The 23,234-nt window shown below is 39.3% G+C and overlaps 1 protein-coding gene across 1 annotated transcript in view; it reads right to left on the bottom strand.

Annotated features, from left to right (window-relative positions):
• Window positions 1-23,234, bottom strand: part of GLI2 (GLI family zinc finger 2) — a gene marked incomplete at its 3' end in the record, with an annotated part of 289,571 nt that overhangs the window by 97,156 nt on the left and 169,181 nt on the right. Inside the window, exon 3 of the mRNA XM_083349844.1 lies at window positions 2,606-2,711. Coding sequence (XP_083205970.1) covers window positions 2,606-2,711 — 106 coding nt within the window. The remainder of the gene's footprint in view (window positions 1-2,605; window positions 2,712-23,234) is intronic.

Here is a 23,234-nt window from a genome sequence, read left to right as displayed (position 1 = left end):
TAATAGACCACTGGGTGATTTATGGTGTATTTGAGGACAACTGGTCGCAGTGGTTCATGGACTAACTAATTCCCATCTAATAAAATTAATCAGTGAACCCTCTGAATTGCTGGGATAAATGAGTAGTAAAGAAGGAACAACAACAATACCAGCAACAAGGTTATTAGGTATCTCCAGCATTTATTTCAGTGTAAGAGCAATACCAACAATGTTAGTTTATTTATTTAAAACATTTATAAAGCTGCCCATTTTATAACTAACTCTGGGCGGCTCCCAATCAAAAGCTAAAGCAACTTACAAAACCATATTAAAACTATAAAACTAAGCACATTAAAACATTAAAAACGGCAAAAACCTGCCTCTGTTGCAGTTGATGCTTCTTACTAATTTCTGATTTGTAATTCTTGGTAATTGTAAACAATTTGTAATTGTTTAATGAATGGTATCTTTTTTTCTAGAGGTTTTCACGTGCATGGGATTTGCAGAATTTACCTCGATGCTCTGGATGGCTCCATTCTTCACATCCAGAAGAATTTTCAGAGAATAAGGATTCAGAGGCAAGTCTGCTTTCAGGTAAAATCCCAATGAACTCTATAGAGGTTTCGTGACCCAATATTGGAGAAATGTTTGTTTCTATACAAAGAAAGCATCTAGCAGTTTTTAGTCTAGAAGCACTTTAAATTACATCTCAATGAGCCTCAAAACTAGAAACTGCTAGATGCTTTATTTGTAAAGAAATAAACACTCTCCATTACTGGGTACCCCCTTTCCTTCACAAAAATAAAGGCTGTCTCACATGCAATAATACTGCTTAGGTTTTATTAATGATCTCCCTCAGAATGGTGGGATGTTTTGCTGCAGCAATCAACAAGCTTGCTAAGGCTGTGATAAACCCACCAAGGGATACTCTGAACAGCTAGAGAAGCACATTCTGTCCCAGGCTCTGTGCCTGGTATTTCTGTGCAACAATGAAGCAGTTAGTACCCTTTTCAAAGACCTCCGCAGCTCCTCATTGCATGAAATTGCCCAGCTGTCAGGCCTTCAGACTGCCTTCATCCTCACAGCAGTTCCTCTTCTCAAAAAAAGGGGAATATCCGGAAACAACATTCCAGAAGGGGGAGGAAAACCCCCTCAGCTGCGCAGCTCTTCATTATGCTGTGATGAAAAGAGGGTTATTTCCCCCCCCCACTCCATTGCTACAAGATTTGGAAACAGCTAAGAAGCCCCTTGATGCCTGTCTCAAGAGACTTTTTCCCCCTCTCTCCCCGAAGTCTTGTGTTGCTTTACAGCAAATCCTTCTCTATCACTTGCCGGTGAGAAAGACTCAGAAATACAAATTCATTGGAAAGTCGGTGTGCCTGTGAGACACCGAAGGTTTGCAATATTGATGAATGGTGGGTTCTAATCCAGAGTTGACTGGAGTAGAAGGAACAAACCAGTTCATCTACATGGCAAACATATTGTGCCGTACAGAAAAAGGGGCTATAATACGATGCTAGGTACATGCTCAGATAATTGAGAACCTCAATTCTTGGTTGCTGTTGTTAAGTTTTGTAGACTGCATGGTTTCAAAAGCAATCTTGAAAGCAAAATTGGCTAAAATCTCAGACAGAAAGATAAATATTTCCAGTGCCTGAGCCCTTATTGCCTATGTACTTCCTTATCACTCTACTTGCCTTGGCAATACAGAATGAAATATGCAAAATAGTGTTTAAATTATCAATACTTCTATACCCACAGCATAGACCATTCACGGGAAAATTAAATATGCAACTTACTTTTTGTGCACAATTCTGAAAGCCACAGAATTCATTTTTCCAGAAGCATAATATATATGTAATAATATGTAATTGCAGCATGTTGATGTATTAGCAGAGGGAACAATTGTTTCTACTCAAAATAGCACCTAATAACCCATGTTTTAGATTATTATTCCACAAATTCCATTGCTTCTTGCTTCCAGTTTTATGTTATTGATTGCACTGAATGGCACTGATGCAGTCATCAACACTGAACTCTTAAATTCACTAGAGCACATGGGTTTATTTGCAGAGATTTGAGTATTCGTGTAATTTATTCAATTTACACTCGTTAATAGAAAGAACAAGAAGATAAAAAAACCTGGCATTCCTGTAACAATAGCTTAGCCCCAGACACTGAGTCAACCCAGTATTATCTATATTCACATCTCCAACAGAAAGGACTAGAAACTTGCTTTTTGAAAAGAAGACTGTATATCATTAGAATGCTGGATTCTGAATCAATGCATTCAGACACAATGATGTGATCTCCCATCTAACGATCACACAGATGACCAGCAATAGAATTATTTAGAGTGGAATGACAGCTTTTGGCGAAGCCAGGAATACAATGAGTTGGTCACTGAATAAAAATGCCTTACTTGCTACACTAGCACAGCCTTCCCCTTATTTGCCCATTAGAGATCACAGTATAGCTCCCATGTGCTACAGAAGTTCAGCCAAAGGCTTTTGAGAAACCCCTTTAGCCTTCCTAAAGGGAAAGGCAGCCGTAACAGATGTATTTCTTCTCTACATCATAAAATGCAAGAAAGGCTATGCTATGAAAGTGAACTTGCAAGACTTACCCATGAATTGCATGAAGGGAGTGAGGCTCATAATGGTATCTTCCTTCTTGGTGACGCATGTCAATTGGCAAAGGAGAATGGAAGGCTGGAAAAATGTGCTGTGGAACTGTGGATGGAAAAAAAAAGAAAAGAAAAAGAAGTTCAAAAAAAAGAGCACACTTCTTCACCGTATCTTATTTTATTTTTTTAAACCCATAGTTTCAAAGGCAGTAAAGCTCCATGCATTTTAGAGCAAGTGCGAGGCAGACAAGGGGTCTTAGTGATAGCAGCCCTAGAGTACACCAGAGAAGTGGAATGAATAAATAATCAAAGTCATGGGGAGAAATCCTACATCTTCGACATAAAAGATCTCCTACAGGGTTTTTGACAAAGACAAGCAACTAAGGGCTCTTTGAACTCAGGGAGATGATAGGAAGCACCAAGGAATGCTAGACTCCTAACACAAATCAGAGTTGACAGAGCTTGGCAGAAGCCACATCATTTCAACTGCCAGGAAGCACCTTTCCCTAAAAGGTGACTGTGTGTGCACGCACTGCGCGCACACACACACACACACACTTGCACACAAAAATACACACATGAACATAGTGAGAAACCTGGAAATATTTACCTAGATATGGAAAAAAACTAGCAGTGAAATGCGAAGTCTGTGTATCAGAAGCACAGGCTAGAGATGACCTGAGCTCCAGTTCTGAAAAAGCAGCCTGAATTGGCCATATTGTTTTCATTCATAAATTGCATCCAAAGAAAGTGGCCTGAAAACACTCTGATTTATAAGAAATATTGCAATGTGTATTAGTGCTCCCTAAAGTACAGCCATGAGCGCAGATGAGAGCTGCCCAACAACTGAGAATTTCAGTAGGTCAAGCTTCCCGCTGCATATCTACACATCCAACTACCCACTGAGTAAGGTCCCAATTAGATATAATTTATATATTTCCAAATAACATTCATTTATACAATTGGGCTTAATCATTTTATTAATCAAATTAATTTGATTGTCTGCCAGAGTCCATCTCCAAGTGAATGTAAGTGACTTTCTGCCGGATAGTGTGAACATTTCTCACTGTGGCTCTATAAGTGGTCTTGTGGTCACGTTAAACAGTAGCAAATGGATCACTCTAAACAGGGTCTCAGGGTAGCCATCAGAATTTGCACTGAGGTGGAGAAATAGCAATGTTTCACCAACCTTGTAACTACAATGAGGCCTGAAAATGGGCTCTTACTCTGGTTGAGTTCACCTTTTTGCCTTTTTCTTGGAGCCAGAAAACCATTGTGAACCCAGGATTGGCACAGAGAGGCCGCATAGGAGTAATCCAGTCCAAGATCTCAGACATGCATCCATTCCAGGATTCAACCAGGGCCAAGCTGCCCACCAGATACAAGCTTTTTCTGGAACTGGAGACAGTCCAGCATTTAGCAGTAGCAATAGCACGTAGACTTACATACCTCTCCATAGTGCTTTACAGCACTCTCTGGATGGTTTATGATGTCAGCATATTGCCCCCAACAATTTTGATCATTTTATCGACTTCGGAAAGATGGAAAGCCGAGTCAACCTTGAGCTCCACCAAGATCGAACTCCAGGCTGCAGGCAGAGTTTGCCTGCAATACTGCATTTAACCACTGCACCACCAGCATGTGTCTGTGGCAGGCTAATTGAACAGGCCTATCTACCTAAAATAATTTTAATTCCCCTTATTTGACTTAGCTCTGTCCAAATATGAAGCTTAAGTATTACACATCAGGAGGTAAATGAAATGCCAATACCATTTCTTATGATAAAGTAGAAGTTTCTCCAATAATAATTGCCACGAACTATCGATGATCTTGAGAAGAGCATAGAATATATGTTTTCACAGAGGACTGTTGTTTTACCCGTAGAAAGGCAATGTGGGATGATGAAGGAGGGGAATATTTTTCTTAAAAACAAAACAAAACCCTGGCATCTAAGAATAAGTGTGTATGTATGTGTATTAAGCTGCACAGTTACCTCTGGCTTTCAGTATGCAGACAGAGTATAATTAGCAACCACATTATTATCTTTGTTGGAGTAAACTACATACATTACTCACTGGGCATATTTTGTAAACTACTTCAAATAAGTAATTTTTACTTTAAATGTTATTAAATGTAAGCCTCTAATGGAGTTTTGATCACAGGTTAAGTCAGAGTAACTGTAAATTAGTTGTCTTTCCTCCCTGTGTTCTCATTCTTAGTCAGATGAAGGTTCTACAAGAAGGCTTTCCCAGCATGTTAATATTCAGTGTGGTAATTGTGACTTCATCTGAGGAGAATCCCACAGGCAGACCAAGACGATATGCTCTGTCATGCGGCTGTGACCCAGCTCACTCCCACTTTGTCTGAGACCTTCTCTGACCCCTTCTCTATTCTCTTCTCTGATAATATACCTCAGGTCTTTAATGACAGTGCATTAAGTTGGATTTCCCTTTCAGAAGTGAGAGACGGTTTTTTTTGGGTGGCATCTGATTCCACTCATTTGAAAATAGCAGATTATGCAAACAGCATCATAAATGCACATAGTGGAATTTGTGCATCTAGGATACGTTACCATCTAGGAGGGTAACTGGGATGCCTATATGCTTGTAGCCTCTCAAGGAAAACTACATGAATGCCATAGCATCAGACATCAGTGATAAAGATTAAAAGAAAGGAAAAGATAAGGAATAATCTAAAACTAATTTACAGTAATATTCTTCACTAGACCTCTCCATTTCTTTCTTACAATCCATCTGTCAACATCCAGCTTGAGAATCCAAATAAAACTCCAGGTTCATTCCATTTCTGAAAATCTTACTGCTTATTGAATACACTGCATGGTTTTGTTGAAGCAAAACTAGCTCTGAGGTTCCAATACCAATTAAACAATAATTTTCCGAGCCAAACCCCCAATGTCTTATGTAATTCATATCAACAAGTTCACTTTGTTATAGGAACTGCCTGCTTCAAATCCACACCTGTTCTGGTGTCCTTGACAAGGATTCAGGCTCCCATGGTCTTCAGCTGAATCGAAGAGGTTTCATTTCTCTATTTAACCTCCTTGAAAGTAATATCTCCCCCCCACCCTTAATCTAAAGGCAAGATGAAATGCAGAAAAAGAAAAAAGAAAAAGGCCACTCTTTCGAAGACAGCGAAGTCCACTTTTTGGTCAGTCTACAACACAGTCTTTTCAACAGTTCCAAGGCGGCTCCACACCCATTTGCACTACTCAGGTGACTCTGACAATACAGATAAATCTCCAGGTGGCCTCAACGACTCTCTATAAGAATGCAAATGACCAGCTGTCTGCAAGGAGTATAAAAAGAGCTGAAGAAGCTTCTTGGATGAAAAGTGAAATGTCTTCAAAGAAAAACAAGAAAATCCAGTTGCCGCATGAAAAAGCATCTTTGGGGTTTCATATTCTATATTACCTTTTCTTCTTTAAACTTTTTTGCCTCTCTTTTTTTTAAGGATGTCATCAACCCCTTCTAACCATAACTTCTCTGGTTGTTCCATTCCTCTCAGTTCATTCACTGTTCCTTTGTAGATACATTTTGGGATTTAATTTTCATTCTTTTTTTTATGACCAAAAAATCTAAATATATTTCTTTTATTCTGTTCACTTGCATTGTACTCAGTCTACATGCATTCAGCACCAATCCATTCTTTGCCTTTTTTTCAGTTTTACCGTCCCCTTCAGTTTATGTTTCATCACATATATTCAATACTTATTTCCATATAACACAGTGAGTAGAAGTACACTATTCTTTTTTAATTCTGATAAATATTCATTTTTTCACAATAGACCATGTATTACCCAGTATCATGAAATATCAAGTCACTGACTGGGCTTTGTCCTTCTCTTAAGCTGTTTGTTTCATTACTAAATGGTGTGTCAAACGTGATCACGTCACATGATGTATTGTGATGTTTTTTTGCCTTTCTGGAGCTGGGATGGGCGTGGCCTGTGCATGACACATCTGGCCCATGGGCTGCCAGTTTGATACCCCTGCCATAGGTGAACCTGTCAAATACACACTCATGTCTTGCAAACACCTGTAGTCGTTGGTAGTGAGAGAACTACCCAGTCTCAACAGCTACAGTAGTGCTTCCTTGTGAATATCCCAATCACTGGGCTCAATGCCTACTAAGTCCATTAATGGTTGGATCTGAACTAAAGCTTTTCATTCTGCTTTGAAGACTCCTGAACTGAGGAGGGAATTAACTATGTTAAGATACTATGTAGTGTTATCTGATTTTAGCCAGAATTGTTTCAGAACTGGCAAAAAACAAGTGCAGGATCCAAGACAGTTTTGAGAGCCAGTATCACATTTTGTTAAGGTGTAGACTTGGGAAACCCAGCTTCATATCCACCTTCAAGAAATATATTGAGTACCTTTGCGCTAGTCTCTCTCTCTCTCTCTCTTGTCTCTGTCTCTGTCTGTCTCTCTCCCACTCACTCACTCTCTCTGTCTCTCTCTCTTGTTTATGTACACCCCCCTGAGTTCCTGGAGGAAAGGCAGAATATCAGAGAAATAAAATAAATACATTTCCAGTAGACAATAAGGTTCAGATGAGATAGAAACAGTATTTCTTAGTTTAATTTCCTTATATAAATAGAGTTCTACTTCTTATAAAACATATCAAAGCAATTTACAATAAAAAGGCAAATACTTAGCCACCCGAATACATAACATGTCATTCTTCATCACCCAGCATCTCCCACTATTGGCTAGGCAGAAATTGGAAATGTAGCAGAAATTAGAAAGTTGCATGCTGTGCATCACTGCACCAAGCAGAAATTTTTAAAAATGCTGTGAGAAATAGAGTGTCCTTCATGTTGTTCTAAAAGTGGGCATTTGAACTCTGTTTCTAAAAACAAACCTACTAGAAGGTGCTATTCACTGCTTCAGATTCATTTGTACAAATGCATAGAGTTATAAAAAGAGCATTTGTGCAACTCCTTAAACAACTTGCCGTAACTTTTTGTAGTTGAATTGGATATTTCATGTGACACTTCGTTGTCTGGAAATTACTTATGCAATATTGTGGATGTGGAAGAAGACAATTCAAACGTGCTTGTAGTTGACCTCTTTCTAAAAAAGCTTTAGGCCTTTGCAAAAATTTCTTTGGCACATCCTATTTGTGCAGCATAGGACAAGAAAACATGTAATCAATGGGCAGCAACATACAACAGTTAACACAAGGTGGTCATAGTGTTGATGGACCTCAGCAACATGGCTGTGCAGATCAGTGTCTATTATAATAGCCATGCCTTTGTTGTTGGACAAGCTGTGGTAGATTAGTTTGTATACTTTACCAATGCCACAAGTCTTTTGCCCTTGCCATCACAATCTGCACCTCGCCTCGCTTTAGCATTTCTGCAAATTCATGGAGGCATCCAGTCAAGGAGCTGATGTTCAGTGCGGCAACGTGTAATTGTTAGTGTGCAATTACACACATTACACATGTGTGCAATTAACACGTATGTGCATCATATACATAAATTTGTCCAGGATTGTTTTCAGTGAGAGTCAGCAATTGCAGCTGACAGGATCGGAAAACTGGGCATGCCCAGTTTTGGATTTATAAGATGTTTTCAGTCTAATCTTCCTTTTGAAGAGAGAATAATCTTTTGTCCTTTGGGAAGGGGTAGCACCTATTGGTTTTGCTACAACACAAGTACATTTTCAAGACCTCCTCTATCAGTTTTTTTAACTGGTAAAGAAGGGCATTCTGCACTAGTTCTCCACTCTTGATGCTAAAAACCATAAGCAGGATTTGGTTTAGTATTGAGATTGGCATCAAAATGTTTAGCTCTTGTAAAACTGGACTGTAAATAAGATTTTGTTTTTATTTGACATCAAACAGGGTCATTCTGCATTTTTGGTTTGGGAAGATTTTGGCTGCATCTTTATTTAAAAGATTCCTACTACACAAGTCCTTTGAGTAATATCAGATTAATGTGTAGAGAGAAACCAGAGTGTGTATATGTGTCTGTAAATCCATAATACATCTATATTAATGTATTTTTTCCCTTTTCTTTGGAGGTTTAACAGTTATTCCACTGTGTATTGACACTGGACATGTTGCAAAAAAATTGCAGCAATAGGACAATCAAGTACACAACTAGGAGTCTGATAAGCCTCTTAATGGAATCCTGCAATGAAACTGAATCATTTTAATTACAGGGGTGGTAATTTCATTCGTCTCATTCTGACTTTTCTAATCTTTTTCTTCTTTTCTCAGCAGCTTGGTAGTAGGGTGACCTTCAGGAGGAACTCAAGGGATCTTTCTCACTTTTGTTCACTAAGCAGCTAAAGAGCAGGATTTAGGATTCATCCTAGTCTGAAGAAACAAAGAATTGAGAAAATATATTAACTGTATAAGTTATGAATTAATAGTGCCATCAGGACAGGCCTAAGGAGTAAAATGAGCAGGGGTGATCAAGAGAGCATCAAGGACATTTCTTATATGTTGAAGTTAACTTAATTGTAATATTAGCATCCAAGAATCATCTACTTATCCCAAAACTAAGAGGAGTCCAGACGCACTATCTTTTTCAATAGGAATGATTTGGCAATAAGCATAGTTTGGGCCTTGAAGTTTTGCTGTAGTCTTTTTACCTGTATTTCTGATTTTAATGGGTGCATATATTCAAGATCATAAACTCATAAAGAAACAAGAGATTCCAAATGTATTCATTTTTATCTTCAGTACAATGTAGGACCAGATATTTAGCCGATATGTAAAAAGAGAGTTTAAACAAAATCAAGACTATAATTATTTTCTGGTCAATTCTTCTCTCAATGACAGAAGGGGTTCTTCTATCAAACTGCATCCTAAAGTAGAGTGCATTGAAGGTCCTTGCATAGGTTCACCTGATATGTCAATTGTGTCCTTTCCTCAACTGGGATATCTTCAGATGGTCACTCTTGCCCCAAGCATCTCACAATTGGACTACTTCAATGCACTCTACATTAGGATGGTTTTGAAGACCATCCAGAAGATACAGCTGATGCAAAATGCAGCAGCACAGGCCATAATGTTGTCCCAGCTATTCTGATGTGACGTCACTGTGCATGTGCTGCATTGGTTGCCAGTCAGCTTCCAGGTGGAATTCAAGGTGTTGAACATTAGCTATAAAGCTTTTTATAGCATGGAGCTGGATTATCCAAGGGACCACTTGCCTTCACAGTGGTTTCTACCTGTTCAGGCTTCTTAGTCAGAGTGAGCATACGCCAGGTCCCCTCAATTAAAAGTTGTCATCTTGTAAGACCAAGGAAGCATGTCTTCTCTGACATAGCCCCTACTGTCAGGAACATCCTCCAGAGTTACTCTACATTTACTCTCTTGAGTGTTCCATCTGGCTCTGCTACCAGATCTGGAGTTAGGATGTTTGTAGGACCCTGTCAAACATTTTCTGAATGTTATTGATATTGTTTTGTCTGCCTTTTTTTTTAAAAAAAAATGTGTATTTTAAATATTGTGAGACACCACTTTCCTTTTGGAATTAGCAGTCTCAAAAATATATGTTGAATGAATGAATGAATGAATGAATAAAGTCCTGCTAAGAGGAAAGAACTTGTTCAAGTAAAAAAAAGGGGGCAACGATAACATTATCTTGCCACCCAGCAGGATATTACAGACAACCCTTTACTGACCATGCATATGAACAGCACAGTCAGTTACCACCTGATAGTTTTCTTATCTTTACCCATTGACCAAGAGAGGACATAAAGAGAGAACATGTCTCAAACTGATACTAAGCAATTCCCCTAACTATTATACCACCCTCAAGAGAGAAACAGATCTCTTGGTCGTATCTATTTACACATCTATGAACGTGCTTGGACCAGAATTCAAGCCAATTACAAATGGGGTAATAAGAATAAAGATTTAAATGGGGAATAAGAATAGGCATTTTCAAAACCAGGAGTTAAATTTAAGATTCTGCAAGATGCTAGGGAAAGAGGGGGACTCAAGGCGCCTAACTTGAAATTGTATTATGATGCGGTGGTCTTGACATGGGTTAGCGATTGGCTTAACCAAAGAATACTTCACCTTGAGGGTTGGGATTTGGTATATGGATGGCATGCATATTTGCTTTATGATAAAAAGGTGGACAGGGCTTTTAAATCTCATATTCTTAGAAGTGCCTTGCTGTGTGTCTGGAAAAAGTATCATTATAAGTTAAATTATAAAATACCGATTTGGGGAATTCCCGGACACGCGATAGAAGGTGTATCTATGGGAGTGAGTTTGGATATGTTTTCCTATAAGGAATTACTTAGATTGGAAGGGAATAATTGGCAACTTAAATCATTAGATGAGTTAAAACAAGAAAACATAAGTTACTCTTGGTTCCAATACACCCAACTGAAAGCTAGGTGGAAGCTGGATCAGAAGGTTGGCATCACAATTACAGATGAAAAATTAGTAAAACAAATTAGAGATTTAAATCGTGCACATATAAAGAGAATATATAATGTTTTAATTGAATTGGACTCGGAAACAGAATTAGTTAAAGATTGTATGATAAAGTGGGCTTTGGGGATATGTATTGTAAAAATTTTCTTGTAAAACTCTTTAATAATAATAATAATAATAATAATAAAAGAATAGGCATTTTCTTCTGGCTAATCAAGCCATCAGCCATGGTCATGTTTGCTTTGTTTGACAGTGTCTTATTTAATTCATCCTAATCAAAACTATCACAGCTTTTAAGTATTCATTATGATGTGGGGTGAAGGAGTGCCATCCTCACAGTGAAAACTGTACATTCACTATCAGTGGACAACTTCATCCACCAATGCCATGGAGAATCTTACAGAATAGGAGATCCTATCAATCCTTACAAATATCACAGGATTCTCATGTTCCAGAGCTCTTTCCCAGCATCACTGACTTACATAAAGAGACAAAGACATACTGTAGGTTTAGTTCCAAAGAATATAATGATCTAGAAGGAAGCTGAGCTCAAAGTGTTGCTGAACTCCAAATCTTATCATCTCTGACAACTGAGGTAGCCGCCAAAAACTATAATGCAGCAGTATCTGGAAAGCTGTAGATTCTACAACTCTGTCTTAGTGAATAGTACCAAAAGCCAAGATGAGCAGGTACGTGCGAGTCTCTGAGTGAGAAATCCACATTCCAGATAGGTGCTGCAGGAAATATGAATCTAATAATGGGATTTCCCCACAACTTCAACGTGTGGAGCTCCCCCAAGGCGTTGCCTTATATGGGGCTATACATTATAGATATTAATGCTGAAATCACTCAGACATAATGTGTCTGTGTTGCCTTTTAGCTGCTCCTTTTCTAGTTGAGGCTTGTACCACAAAACATTTGTCTGGAAAGTGTGGTGAAGCCATGTAACCTGGCATGTCAGAAAGTCATGCCAAGGTATATTCATATTACTGCATTATAAGCAGTTTTTGTTCAGTTGTTATGTCTGTGAACCGATGTCAGCTGCTTCTGAAAAAGACACAGGAAACCATGGAACAATGTACTCCTTAAATAGCTTTGTAATGCTCCCATTGGCTGGAGATCTGTAACACACCTTTATTCAGGCCCATTTTTTGTTTACTAAATGGTTACTACACTTAAAAAACTTGGGTCTTCTATTTGGAACTTCCAGATTTCATTCCCCAATTGTGTCACTGAATCCTATGACCAAAAAAAAAAAAAGGAACAAAAGGAAGTAAATAACACCTTTTGGAGATCCTGCAAAAAATCAATTCAGGCCCACAAGCTGCTAAAACACATCCCAATAGATGCTGGGGTAGGGGGAGCAATGATTAAGAAAGCCTTCAAAAATTCTGGATGTTTTTAGTTATTTAAGGAAGGGAATATAAGGTGTCCACGAATGGAGACTGGAACCTAATAAGTAAGAAAGCTATGGCATAATATTATACGTAGTGGTATTTAAAGCTTTGGATGAACTTTTTTAGGGCTATCAGTACACCATTTCCCCAGGTGTTTTTTTTTTAAATAAACTAAGTAGTTTATAAAAACTACTTAGTCATGTAGTTATTGAACTCAGAATACTGTGTTTCTGAGATCTAGGGCATTTTGGGAGAAAGGGACCATGCCATACCAGAGTTCAAGACATAGCTTGGATTTCAGGAATGAGGATCAGGAATGAACTCAAACAAAAGTTAAGCAGCATACTAAAATACTAAACGACAAGCAAGCCTCAGGGGAATGGAAGCTCCTTAAAACTACAAGGGGGAAAATACAGGTCCAAATGATCCCTGTGAGAAAGAAGAATGGGGAAAGGTTTAAGAATGGATGAATAGTGAGCTCACTGAGAAGCTCACATGCAAGAAGATTTAAAGGAAATAGAAGCAGGGACTAATAACTAATAACAATCTGATAGCTCAAGCCCCTAGGGATTTAGTCAAGCAGGCCAAAGTTCAGACTTTGAGAACTTTGAGAAATAGAAATATAGTGAGGCATTGGTTATCTCTGAAGCATTAGAAGAGTTGGTTTGTGCACAGAGAGAAATAAGTTATTACAAGGAATGGAGAAAAGACAGAAACATCTTACAATTTCCTTTGTATGTCACTTCTCACCAGAGGAGCCCCACTTGTGCTATCCTACAGTGGATTCATCCACCACTATTGCCATGGCTCTCCACTTCCCAAGCATCATGGTCCACATCTTCAGACATGAGCAAGTAAATTGTTGATAGCTTCAGTTGGGTCAAACACAAGACTACTGGCTCCAAGGCTACACATAGTCATGGCATACACTTATGTAGCATGGAGATGATGCTCAGGCCAGCAGGATACAAAAGAAGACCAGAGACAAATCTAATTGTCATTTGTCTGATTACCTGGAAGGTAAGTTATCACCATTTTTTTGGTACATAGATAGCCTGGACTTGCTGTAGATTAACACTCATGGCTTTCAAGCCCTCCCCTGCCCCCAAAATGGGGAGGAATGCTAGAGATAAGATCAAGGATCTATTTTGTACAGGCACATGCACTTCTGTTCTTACATTTATACATCATATGGATGCACACAAGTGATGTATGTGCATAAAATACTAGAATATCTTGGCTCAGTTGGTCTGCTGATCTGAAACATCCATGTGCTTATGTGCATGTTTTTGATTCTCATTAATGTTGAGATTCAGGATATCTTTACATATGCAGCGAGTGTCTTCATCTTCAAAAGCACTCTAAAAGCTCCAAAATTAATAGGCCAAATAAATAAATAAAAATAAGACACAGAATGCACAGCTAGATTCAGCAGCCCATTATCAATGTTGTGTAGCTATTACATCTTCCTCCAAAAGTTAACAGGCTTTGATTTGGTTTGACACTGAGAAGTCTGCTTGATTGGCTGGCTCTCGGGAGTTTTGAAACTCTGGCATCACTATTCATTCGTCCTCTTGCACTCTGTGCGTTTGCATTCTCTTGTGTCCTTGTGTTTATGCAGATTTCAGAGTGGTTTTAAAAATACAGAGATGCTCTATTTTGATTGGCCTGAGAACCTTACAGCAATGTATAGTTTGTGCAGGTTGCTGGTTGCTGTTGAGATTCTTGATAGTTATATAGTGAGTGGGTCTTCTGTCAGCTATACAATGAAAAGGACAGGCAGCAACCTCACAGAATGTGCATGTATAAGTAAACTCCAGAAGCCATCATCAATGTTATTAACACCATCAAAAAATGCTAGTCCATCTGCTATTTCAAAAGAATAAAACGAAAAGACTGGAAGGTCTCTTGATGATTATCTAGTCCTCCTCAGTGCAGGAATCTACTATTACAACATCCCCAGCAGATGGCCAACCATTCTCTATTTAAATACTTTTAGTGAAGGAAAGTCCATTGCATCTTGAGGTCATCTGCTCTGTTGTTGGACAGCATTTACCATTATGATGCCAATTCAGTTCTGCATACTCTTAAATCCATTGTTTCTTATCCTGGCTTATGCAATGCTGAACAACGCCATTCTGACTTCTTCTTAGTGGTTCTTAGGCACCCGAGTCCCCCAAGACCCCTTATCACATTGGTTGCTTTCCTTTGGACATATCCCAGTTTGTTCATGGATTTCCTAAAATGCAGTGCTCAGATACAATATCCCAAGTGTGGACTGACCAATGCTAAACAGAGAGGAATGACCTTGTTCTCTTGGTCCTCTTACAAACAACAACAACTACAACAACAACAAATGAAATATTTGGCTGTGTTGGCTAAGGTTCAACTTGTAATCCACCTGGACACCTACATTATTTTTGCATGTGTGGCTGTCCAGTATGATCTCCCCATCTCAAATTCTTATTTGGAGTTACTGGTCCTGTTAGGCAGTTTTAAGCTTTGTATTGAATTTCATATGACCTTTCCTTGTAGAGTTTCTTTTCTTACTTAAAATTATAATCTGCCCATCTTTTTGGATTTGGTAAGTAATCTCCTTCAACTGAGTACAAGAATCCTTGGCAGAGGCACCTGCAGCCAGCCACGATGAGGAAAGTTGAGTTGTGGCTTCAGAACCCAAGTTTTATTTTTTATTTTTCATTACTGCATCACCAGGATGGGTAGAATTTGCAGGGCAATGTGTTTTTTATCACTTGTCCCCTCCCCCATTGTGGATAATTGGGATGCTGGAATGCCTGGCTTTTGCTCAACTACCCTATCAAAATGGTGTTTCCATTCGGAGGAAGCTAGGCAGGGCTCGGTGGTAAAAACTGACAAGGCATCAGCAAGAATAAGGTTGCTTTCCTGGCTGATTGGATCTTTTCCTGCATATGGAATCTCACCCTATCCAGAGGCTATTTTTTTCTTGTGCCAAATAATTGGAGGGGTGTGGGGTGTGGGGAAGACTGCATAGAAACCTGTGGCGTGCATTAAGCCAGTAGCTGTGGGAGCTCTCAAGAGCATAAGCGATAGTGCTTCTCTGCCACTTCATCACTTAGGATATATCTTTCTCTATCTATTGGCTGCTTTCCAATTTTTCCCTATTGTGAGGAGGGGGAAAAAAAGAAAATAAGTCTGGGGTACCAGGCAACATGCAGAGCAGCTCTTGGGAGGATCTTCCTTTTGGGGGCTGTGTAATTACTGAAGAGACAGCCCAGCCTTCAGGTGATCATCTGGCAAATGTATACAGAAATGTCTAAGTTTACCACTGTGGATGCTGTATCCAAGCTAACAAACAGCAAATCCAGTGAAGCAGAAAATTCAAGCCAGAGGGTTTTTAAATCAGCAACTCATTAATTCTACAGGTCCAAAGCTGCAAAGAACTAACAGCCTTGGAACTGCTTAGTTGCTTGGTCGTCATGCCAAAACGTATGCCTAAGCATTCCTCCAATCTGAAAGTTATTAAAATACAATAAGGACACAAGTCTTGACTGTTCCACCATCCTTCCCAGGTTCCGCTCTCCGCTTCTTCCCAAGAGGAAGTACTTAATAAGAATAATAATATCCTGAAAGGGGAAACCCATGGCAGGGTAATTAAAAAAGCTTTCCTTCGTCTCACTTTAAAGGAGGGGTAAAATACGGGGTGGGGGGGAGAGAAGGGATTAAAATCAGACAGGAAATTCCACTAAACAAGTTGGCTTCTGTCCTAATAATACAGGCCTTTGCCAATTTCACCAGAAAACCTGGGGGGGGGGTGTCTAAGACAAACTCAGATCTGAAAACATACTGTGGTAATTCTGAAGAGAGAAGGCACAATCATAAAAAAAAGAAAGTATTAATTGTTGTGTATATAATGTCATCCTTGTATTTAGAGGGCAGTGGCTGCAATTGTAGTGGAAAAAATGAGTGCACCCAGAATAGGAGAGTTTTAAAAAGCCAGATGGGAGCTTAAGCTCCTTTTGCCAGCAAAATGAGGGAGAGATTTCAATTGGCTAGCAGAATTCCTATAGAGAAATAAGATCAGATTAAAAGAAAAAGCAGGTAGTTGTCCGAAGCATGGGAGCACGTTAATTGGAGGACTGGAGATTTAGCAGTGGAGCAGATAATGAGGAACATGGGTAGAATTCTTTAACAGGTGAAAAAAAAACCACAGAGGCTGACTTTCTTTAAGAGAGGGGAGGAAACGCTTTTCCTAACAGGTTTTGAAAAACCATTCAACATCTATTACTAAATATTTGCTGTTAGCTAAAAACTGCTTCAATAGCAGAAAAGATATATCTGTTTTCTACAAGAGGTGTTTGGGACAGGGAAAGTATTAGCATGGTGATGTGTCCCAGTAGTTTTCTCCTGTTGTTGGTGGGTTATCTCATTTTGGGGACATGGATGTATCTTCCTGGAAGAGCAGAAATTTTTCCTGCTGCAGGTTTATACTGTAGTTCAGCCTGTACAGTTTCTTTTAAAAGAATATAATAGCAGGCAAGTGTTACTGCAAGACAAAATTCATTTAGATTCTAATTTTGTATAAGCTTACTTCCATGAGTTTAATATCCATGCTTGTAATGATACCACTTCTTGTCACATTTTTTTCATGGACCAAGAATTAGTTTAACTTCTTGTAAGCTTTAAAGCCAATTCTCCTAACTGCTTTCAGAAAATTTCCTAAGGTTTCTGTCTCCTAGTAGAGAAGTGTATAAGGCATGTTGCAGGAATGTCTTCCTGCTGCAAACCTTGTTTCATTGGATCAGTCCAATATATGAAATACATTGGCCTATGGCGATCTTTTCATGAAATACCTAAAGCATGATTCCAGGGGTCCCAGGATTATACATTTTTTCTATAGGGTTTTAGTTGCTTTTATCTGGAACAAATGTTCCTAGATGAGGTGGATACTAAAGTCAATAGCAAGACTTTCACTGCGAGAAGCTCCTGAGCTTCATATCCAAGTTCTTTTCATGGTAGAAACTGCATTCCTAGAACCCATTTGCAAAATGGGATGCATGTAGGGATCAAAGCAAGAATTGTACTGGTGTATTTCCTGCAATGATGGGCCTCTTTAGACAGTCGAAGCCACAATTCCCTTCTATTCATGCTGTGGAGTGACTAACATTGAAATCAATGACCTGCTTATAAAGGATTTAGCATGACTTTTACAGTGGACAAGCACAAGCCGCCAAGGAACACATTCTTGCAGAGATGCTCCAGAGCCAAGCATAACTTCATGAATAGAGGAGTGTAGAAATTTTACTCATTACCACGACTGGCTCACCCACTTTGAGGGCACCATTTCAAACATTTCCTGCAAATTCCAGTTTTTGCTAAAGTAGGGCCATTTGTCAATGCAACTGGTAGAGAAATAATTCAGCATATCCTTGCAGGGCTGCTGGTCAAACTTAAGAAAATACTAATTGTTCAATTCTTGGGCAAATGGTAGAGTTTAGTTTTGTCATCAGAGCTATTGCTAAAGAATCCCACAAAATACAGAACAGCAGCTGCATTAACACAACAACATTTGCAACTTATCCCTCATTCTTCAAGCAATGGATTACAAAGATGCAAGAGAAACATGAATGAAGATCTGAGATCGACTGTGGTTTATAAGCATATAAGCAGGGTTCCCCCCCCCCCAGCATTCTATGCAACATTGACTAGTGGTAACTACAGGGTTCTTCTATTCACTTCTCTGAGAGTAGAAGCTCACTTTCATAGAAGAAACAGAATTATCCAGATCTGCTCTGATATAGGTTTAGTGTGAAACAGGTTCTGATATGTGTGCCTCTATTGATTTGGTAAGAAAGGATGAAATCATAAATTCCATTTATTTTGTTTCTTGAATCTTTGAATCCAGGGAAAAATAACTTAGTTAATATCGTAGCTGTTGAGTACCCATCCGTTCTCTACAAGAATGCCTCTGGGAATGAGTTTATGCTGTTATGTACTATCAGCTGTCAGAGTCACAGTAACTAATTTACTGAGTGAACATGATGGGGCTGCTGAAGGCTATCAAGCCACCACCCAAAGAAATGGTAAAACACAAAACACTGCTTTTGATCAGGGAACTCCTCCACCCCTTGGCACTTCATCTTTATGCCAACCTAAAAGAATCCCCCAAATGTTCAATTTCTTTTTCCCAAAAAAGTTTTCAATATGCCCACCAATTTTTTCTGATATTCAGCCTAGTTTTAATCTTTTTTTTTTAAAAAAAAAATCTTAAGGAAAACACTGCTGAGCAGACCGATAATCTGATAATTTTATAAGGTTCAAAGTATGACTTGAAGGCAATAGTCCAGGGGTGTCAAACTGCTGGCCCGGGGGCTGGTTGCATCATGCTGAGGCCGTGCCCACCTCAGCTCCGGCAATGTGAAAAAAGTTGTGATACTTTATTTTTTTATTTTATTTTAATCCCATTTATATCCCGCCCTTCTTCAAAGACTCAGGGCGGCTTACAATCTAAGAAGCACAAATCAATGTGCTTAGCAATAGCCTTCATTCTATGTATATGCCTGCTTATTAGGGCTTTCGGGGGGGCCCCAAGCGGCATTATTACAAAGTCAGCTTATTGCCCCCAACAATCTGGGTCCTCATTTTACCTACCTCGGAAGGATGGAAGGCTGAGTCAACCTTGAGCCTGGTGGGACTCGAACCTGCACTAATTGCAGGCAGCTGGTGTTACTTAAGGAGGCATTAGCCCACTGCTCCACCAAGGCTCTTGGTGACACATCACGTGACGTGGCAAGTTTGACACCCATGCAATAGCCCTTTTTTAAAAAAAACTTCCCTCTAATAATCAAATCTTCCTCTTGTGACCCAAGCCATCTGGAAAGTTCCAGGATGAAGACTGAGTTAGGTGGCTGATGGGCAAATGTTGAAGATACCAAATACTGACAGAGCTCAGGTTGATATCTTTATTTTTACTTTGGTTCTCTTCCATCATTCTGTACTGACTAAACATGGAATTATCCCTGGTACCGTCCCACTTAGAGAAGAATTTCATTGGCTGGAAGGAACCCGCAATAATGATATTGTTTCTTCCTTCCTTGTCCTAGACTGGAAGCATATGCAAATAACAGGAACAGTAGATGTGGCCATTCTATAATGAGTACAAGACAGTCAGGCCTGGTTTGGAGTAGAGGAGAATGAGTGAGTTATCAGCTGTACCCAGCTGTGGTTCTGGTGCTAGCTAATAACCCCCATGTATCATCCTGCCTTGGTAAGTAAATGTTCTGACTGGTATTAAAAATGGGCCTAGTGCATTTTACAGCACATCCTCCTTGCTGTTCATGCAAACTGCTGGTTGTTAGCTTGCTGCCTGTGCAATTAAGGTGCATAAGATTGTGAGGGGTCTTCAGAAGGTCCTAAGAGTGATTGCAGTTCAGAATAATCACCCACCTGGTTGGGCAGTGATTTATGGCCTGCTCTGTTAATAGCCGTGCTTAACACAGGAGTTTGCTGAGATTAAGTAATTGCCTTAAACAAACAAAAAAAGTTTATTATCTTTAAGTCTTTTACTGATGAATGAATGGGCACTGAAGAAATCATGTAATAGATCATCTGAGATTTCCCTCCTAGCTTTTAAATGAAAACGTTATAAAATGGTTGAAATTAACTTTTTTTAACTGTCAAGAGTTAATATCAGAGTGGTATAACTCTATTGAACGTTAATAGTAGTATACGCTGTTGCTTCTATTGTTGTAACATGCCATTTACAGTATTTTGGGAATAAACAAGTTGCAATTACACATTTAATTCATGATTTACACATGTATATAATCACTCAGTTGTGAACTCTACATCCCCAGGAATTGTATCATCAAATTACTATATCTAAGGGATACAAAATTAGATTGCATAATTTGGAATGTTCTTCTACATTATACACATGAGAGAAAGAGGTATTTTTTTCTTGAACTGATAATTTTCTATGTGCAAAAAGCCTCCTTGAATATTAAGGATCACTAAAAAATAAGTTTACACTCTGTAGCCTCAAGGAAGTGTAGTCTTTTATAACTTGTTCGCTATATTGATCTGGAATAAATGTATGAAAATATGTCTGGATGATACAAGATAATTTGAACAGGGACAGAAAATGTACATATTAACTTTATGGTGTTATCACCTTTAGTTTTTTTGTGATTCCGAATGAAAATATTTAAATGTTTGCTTGCATATCAGATATCTTGACTCATTTTGTTTTTTCATTAGTAACTCTTCCATTTTTTCCACTGAGCACTCATACAAGGAACCTCATCTACAATTTTTCACAGGCTTTCATTTGTTTTTTCCTAAATGGAAACTCGAAGGACACTTCCTAACAGAGACGCCTGGGAACTATCCTGGAATCCACATACAACAGACTGAGAAGAGATCACATTACGTGGGTCAATGTAGAGGTTTGTGGCTCCCTGCTGGTTTATTTATTTTGCCAAGTTCTAAATTCATATGCAAAAAAACCCTCATGAGCAAGGCTTTCTCTGAAGGATCTAATAAAAAGTACATATATAAAGAGCAAAACCTACTGACTTTGCAGGTGTGCAGATGTTTTGCTATTCTAACCCAGAAAGCATGCACGAAACATAAAGTGCTAATAATTATCAGGAACTGATCTTCTAAAGATTGCATTCTGCCTTCTGTGGTTGTGTGTGTGTGTGTGCGCGCGCGCGTGCGCGCACCAGGTATGCATCTTCTAAAGATACATCCTCCATTTTCATAGGCAAAGCAATGCTATTCCTCAAAGATAATTTTATGTAGAGACAACTTAAGTACCTTACTGTCCAATCAGCTTCAGATACTGGATATTAAAGGTCAAAGTCACCAGCTAGTAATGAATTATGCCAAGCTTTTATTCCAGTAAGATTATTGCTTTCTGTGCTTATGCTGTTGTAACACATGATCATATTCCTCTTCACAGTGTGTTAAGTGACAGAGGAGCATACATGTTGAACTTCCCCATAGAAGAAAGTGCAAAGTGAAAAACAGAAAGCAGCCAAAAGCTCTGCAACAGATTTAGAATCTGAGTAACCGAGTAAGTTCAATAAAATTTCAGAGACATGGGGCAACTTTGGTTAAATCCCATGCACAACGTCTATTTAACTTTTGTTTTATAGTCTGCTGAAGATGTCAATCGTTGGGCCCTAAACAAATTTCACAGAGGCTTCCCCTTGGTTTATTGATGTCTTCAATTACAGGTTGACTGGGATTACAGCTGTCTGATACCGTGTTTCCCCGAAAATAAGACCCGGTTTCATTTTTTTTCCTCCAAAAGAGGCACCAGGTCTTATTTTGGGGGGATGTCTTACTTTAGGACTGCTGCAGCCAGGCCTCCCACATCCCAACACCTGTCATGGCGCTGCCCGAGTTCTGTAGCCACATGCGGCCACTTGTGGTCGGATGCCATGTGGCGCACTGTGCCGGTGCTGCTGTGGCAGGAGGCTGCATGGCTTGTTGTGTTATGGCCATGGCACATGTGAGTGGCAGCACTGGTGTGATGAGCTATGTGGACTCCTGCCATGAGTGGTGGCACTGGCACAATGCGCCATGTAGCTTGGGAGACCTGGCTGTGGCGGTCCCAAGGTAAGGAGGTGCAGGGCACATGGGGCAGCTCTACCACCACCCCCAGCTTGATTTTTACCTGTGTGTCTCGCCCCAAAACTAGGGCTTATTTTGGGGGTAGGGTTTATATTAGATGCATGTGCAAAAATCAAGGTATTGGTTTTTAGGGTAGGTCTTATTTTCGGGGAAACCCGGTATAGTTGAGTCTCTCTCTTTAATCAATCTATAACTGCAAAAGAAAACACTGCCATGGAGTTCATCTAACTCACTCACTGGAGACAAATATGCTTCTTGCACATGTAAGCAAGAGAACTGCTATGATGGCTGTGGAATTTGGAGACCTGAAGTCCAGACATCTTAATGTTGCTAAGGTTGAATAACACGGATTTACAGTAGAGCAACCTCAAGCTATTGTGTGGTTGTCTAAACCCTGTCTTTATTACCGTTGAAGGGTGATGCTATAAGATTCTATAAATCACAATTGAGGACTTTATTGTAGTTTGGGGCTAATGCTGGATCCTGAGAGCTGTAGACTAACATGAGGTCTGGAGGGCATGAGACTAAAGAAGGCTGGCATTGCAGTTGAACCCTGTTTTTTTGTCATAGCAGCATATATTGATTCAGAGGAGATCTCCCACCCAACCACTAACTGATCTAGTCTGTTGGCTATCATTAGCAAGATGTCATAGGCCTTTGCATTATTTACATAGACTGCTGGGTGGGGTGAGGATTTAACCTGTTTTCAGCACAGCTTGAATTGATAGGGTTATATTTATTCCCATGAGAAACTTACATAAGCAATGGCCTGTGACTCATTTTTTATTCTTTTTTGAGGTGGCTATAATCCTTATTTGATGCTAAGAGCCGAGGTACTTTGAAGCATATTTTAAAGGAAGAAGGCAAGTTGGTTCTTGTAAAGATGTGTCTTGCTTTTCCTGTCACTTGGATGTAACCAGTCATACAACCATTCTCTTTTACATTATGTGACTGGCATTTTCATAAACTGGGGTTTATCCTACCAGAACCCTAAAGTCTATGCCAGTGATGTAAGGAAAGCTGAAAAATAAGCTGAACGATGGAAATGACTGCTTACCCTGTCGCCATCTCTCATCAGGTAAAACTCAGTACTCCATGTATTTTCCCCCTCCTGATAGAAACTATCTGAGAGGTCAGTTTAGGCTGCATCTTCTAGAATAACCTTCTTTTTATCTCAGCCA

The sequence above is a fragment of the Vipera ursinii genome (genome assembly GCF_947247035.1).
Source record: "Vipera ursinii genome assembly, chromosome: 1".
In the NCBI taxonomy this organism is placed as follows: Eukaryota; Metazoa; Chordata; class Lepidosauria; order Squamata; family Viperidae; genus Vipera; species Vipera ursinii.
Note: the sequence above shows the minus strand (reverse complement) of the source record. Positions and strands in the feature narration are given on the sequence as shown.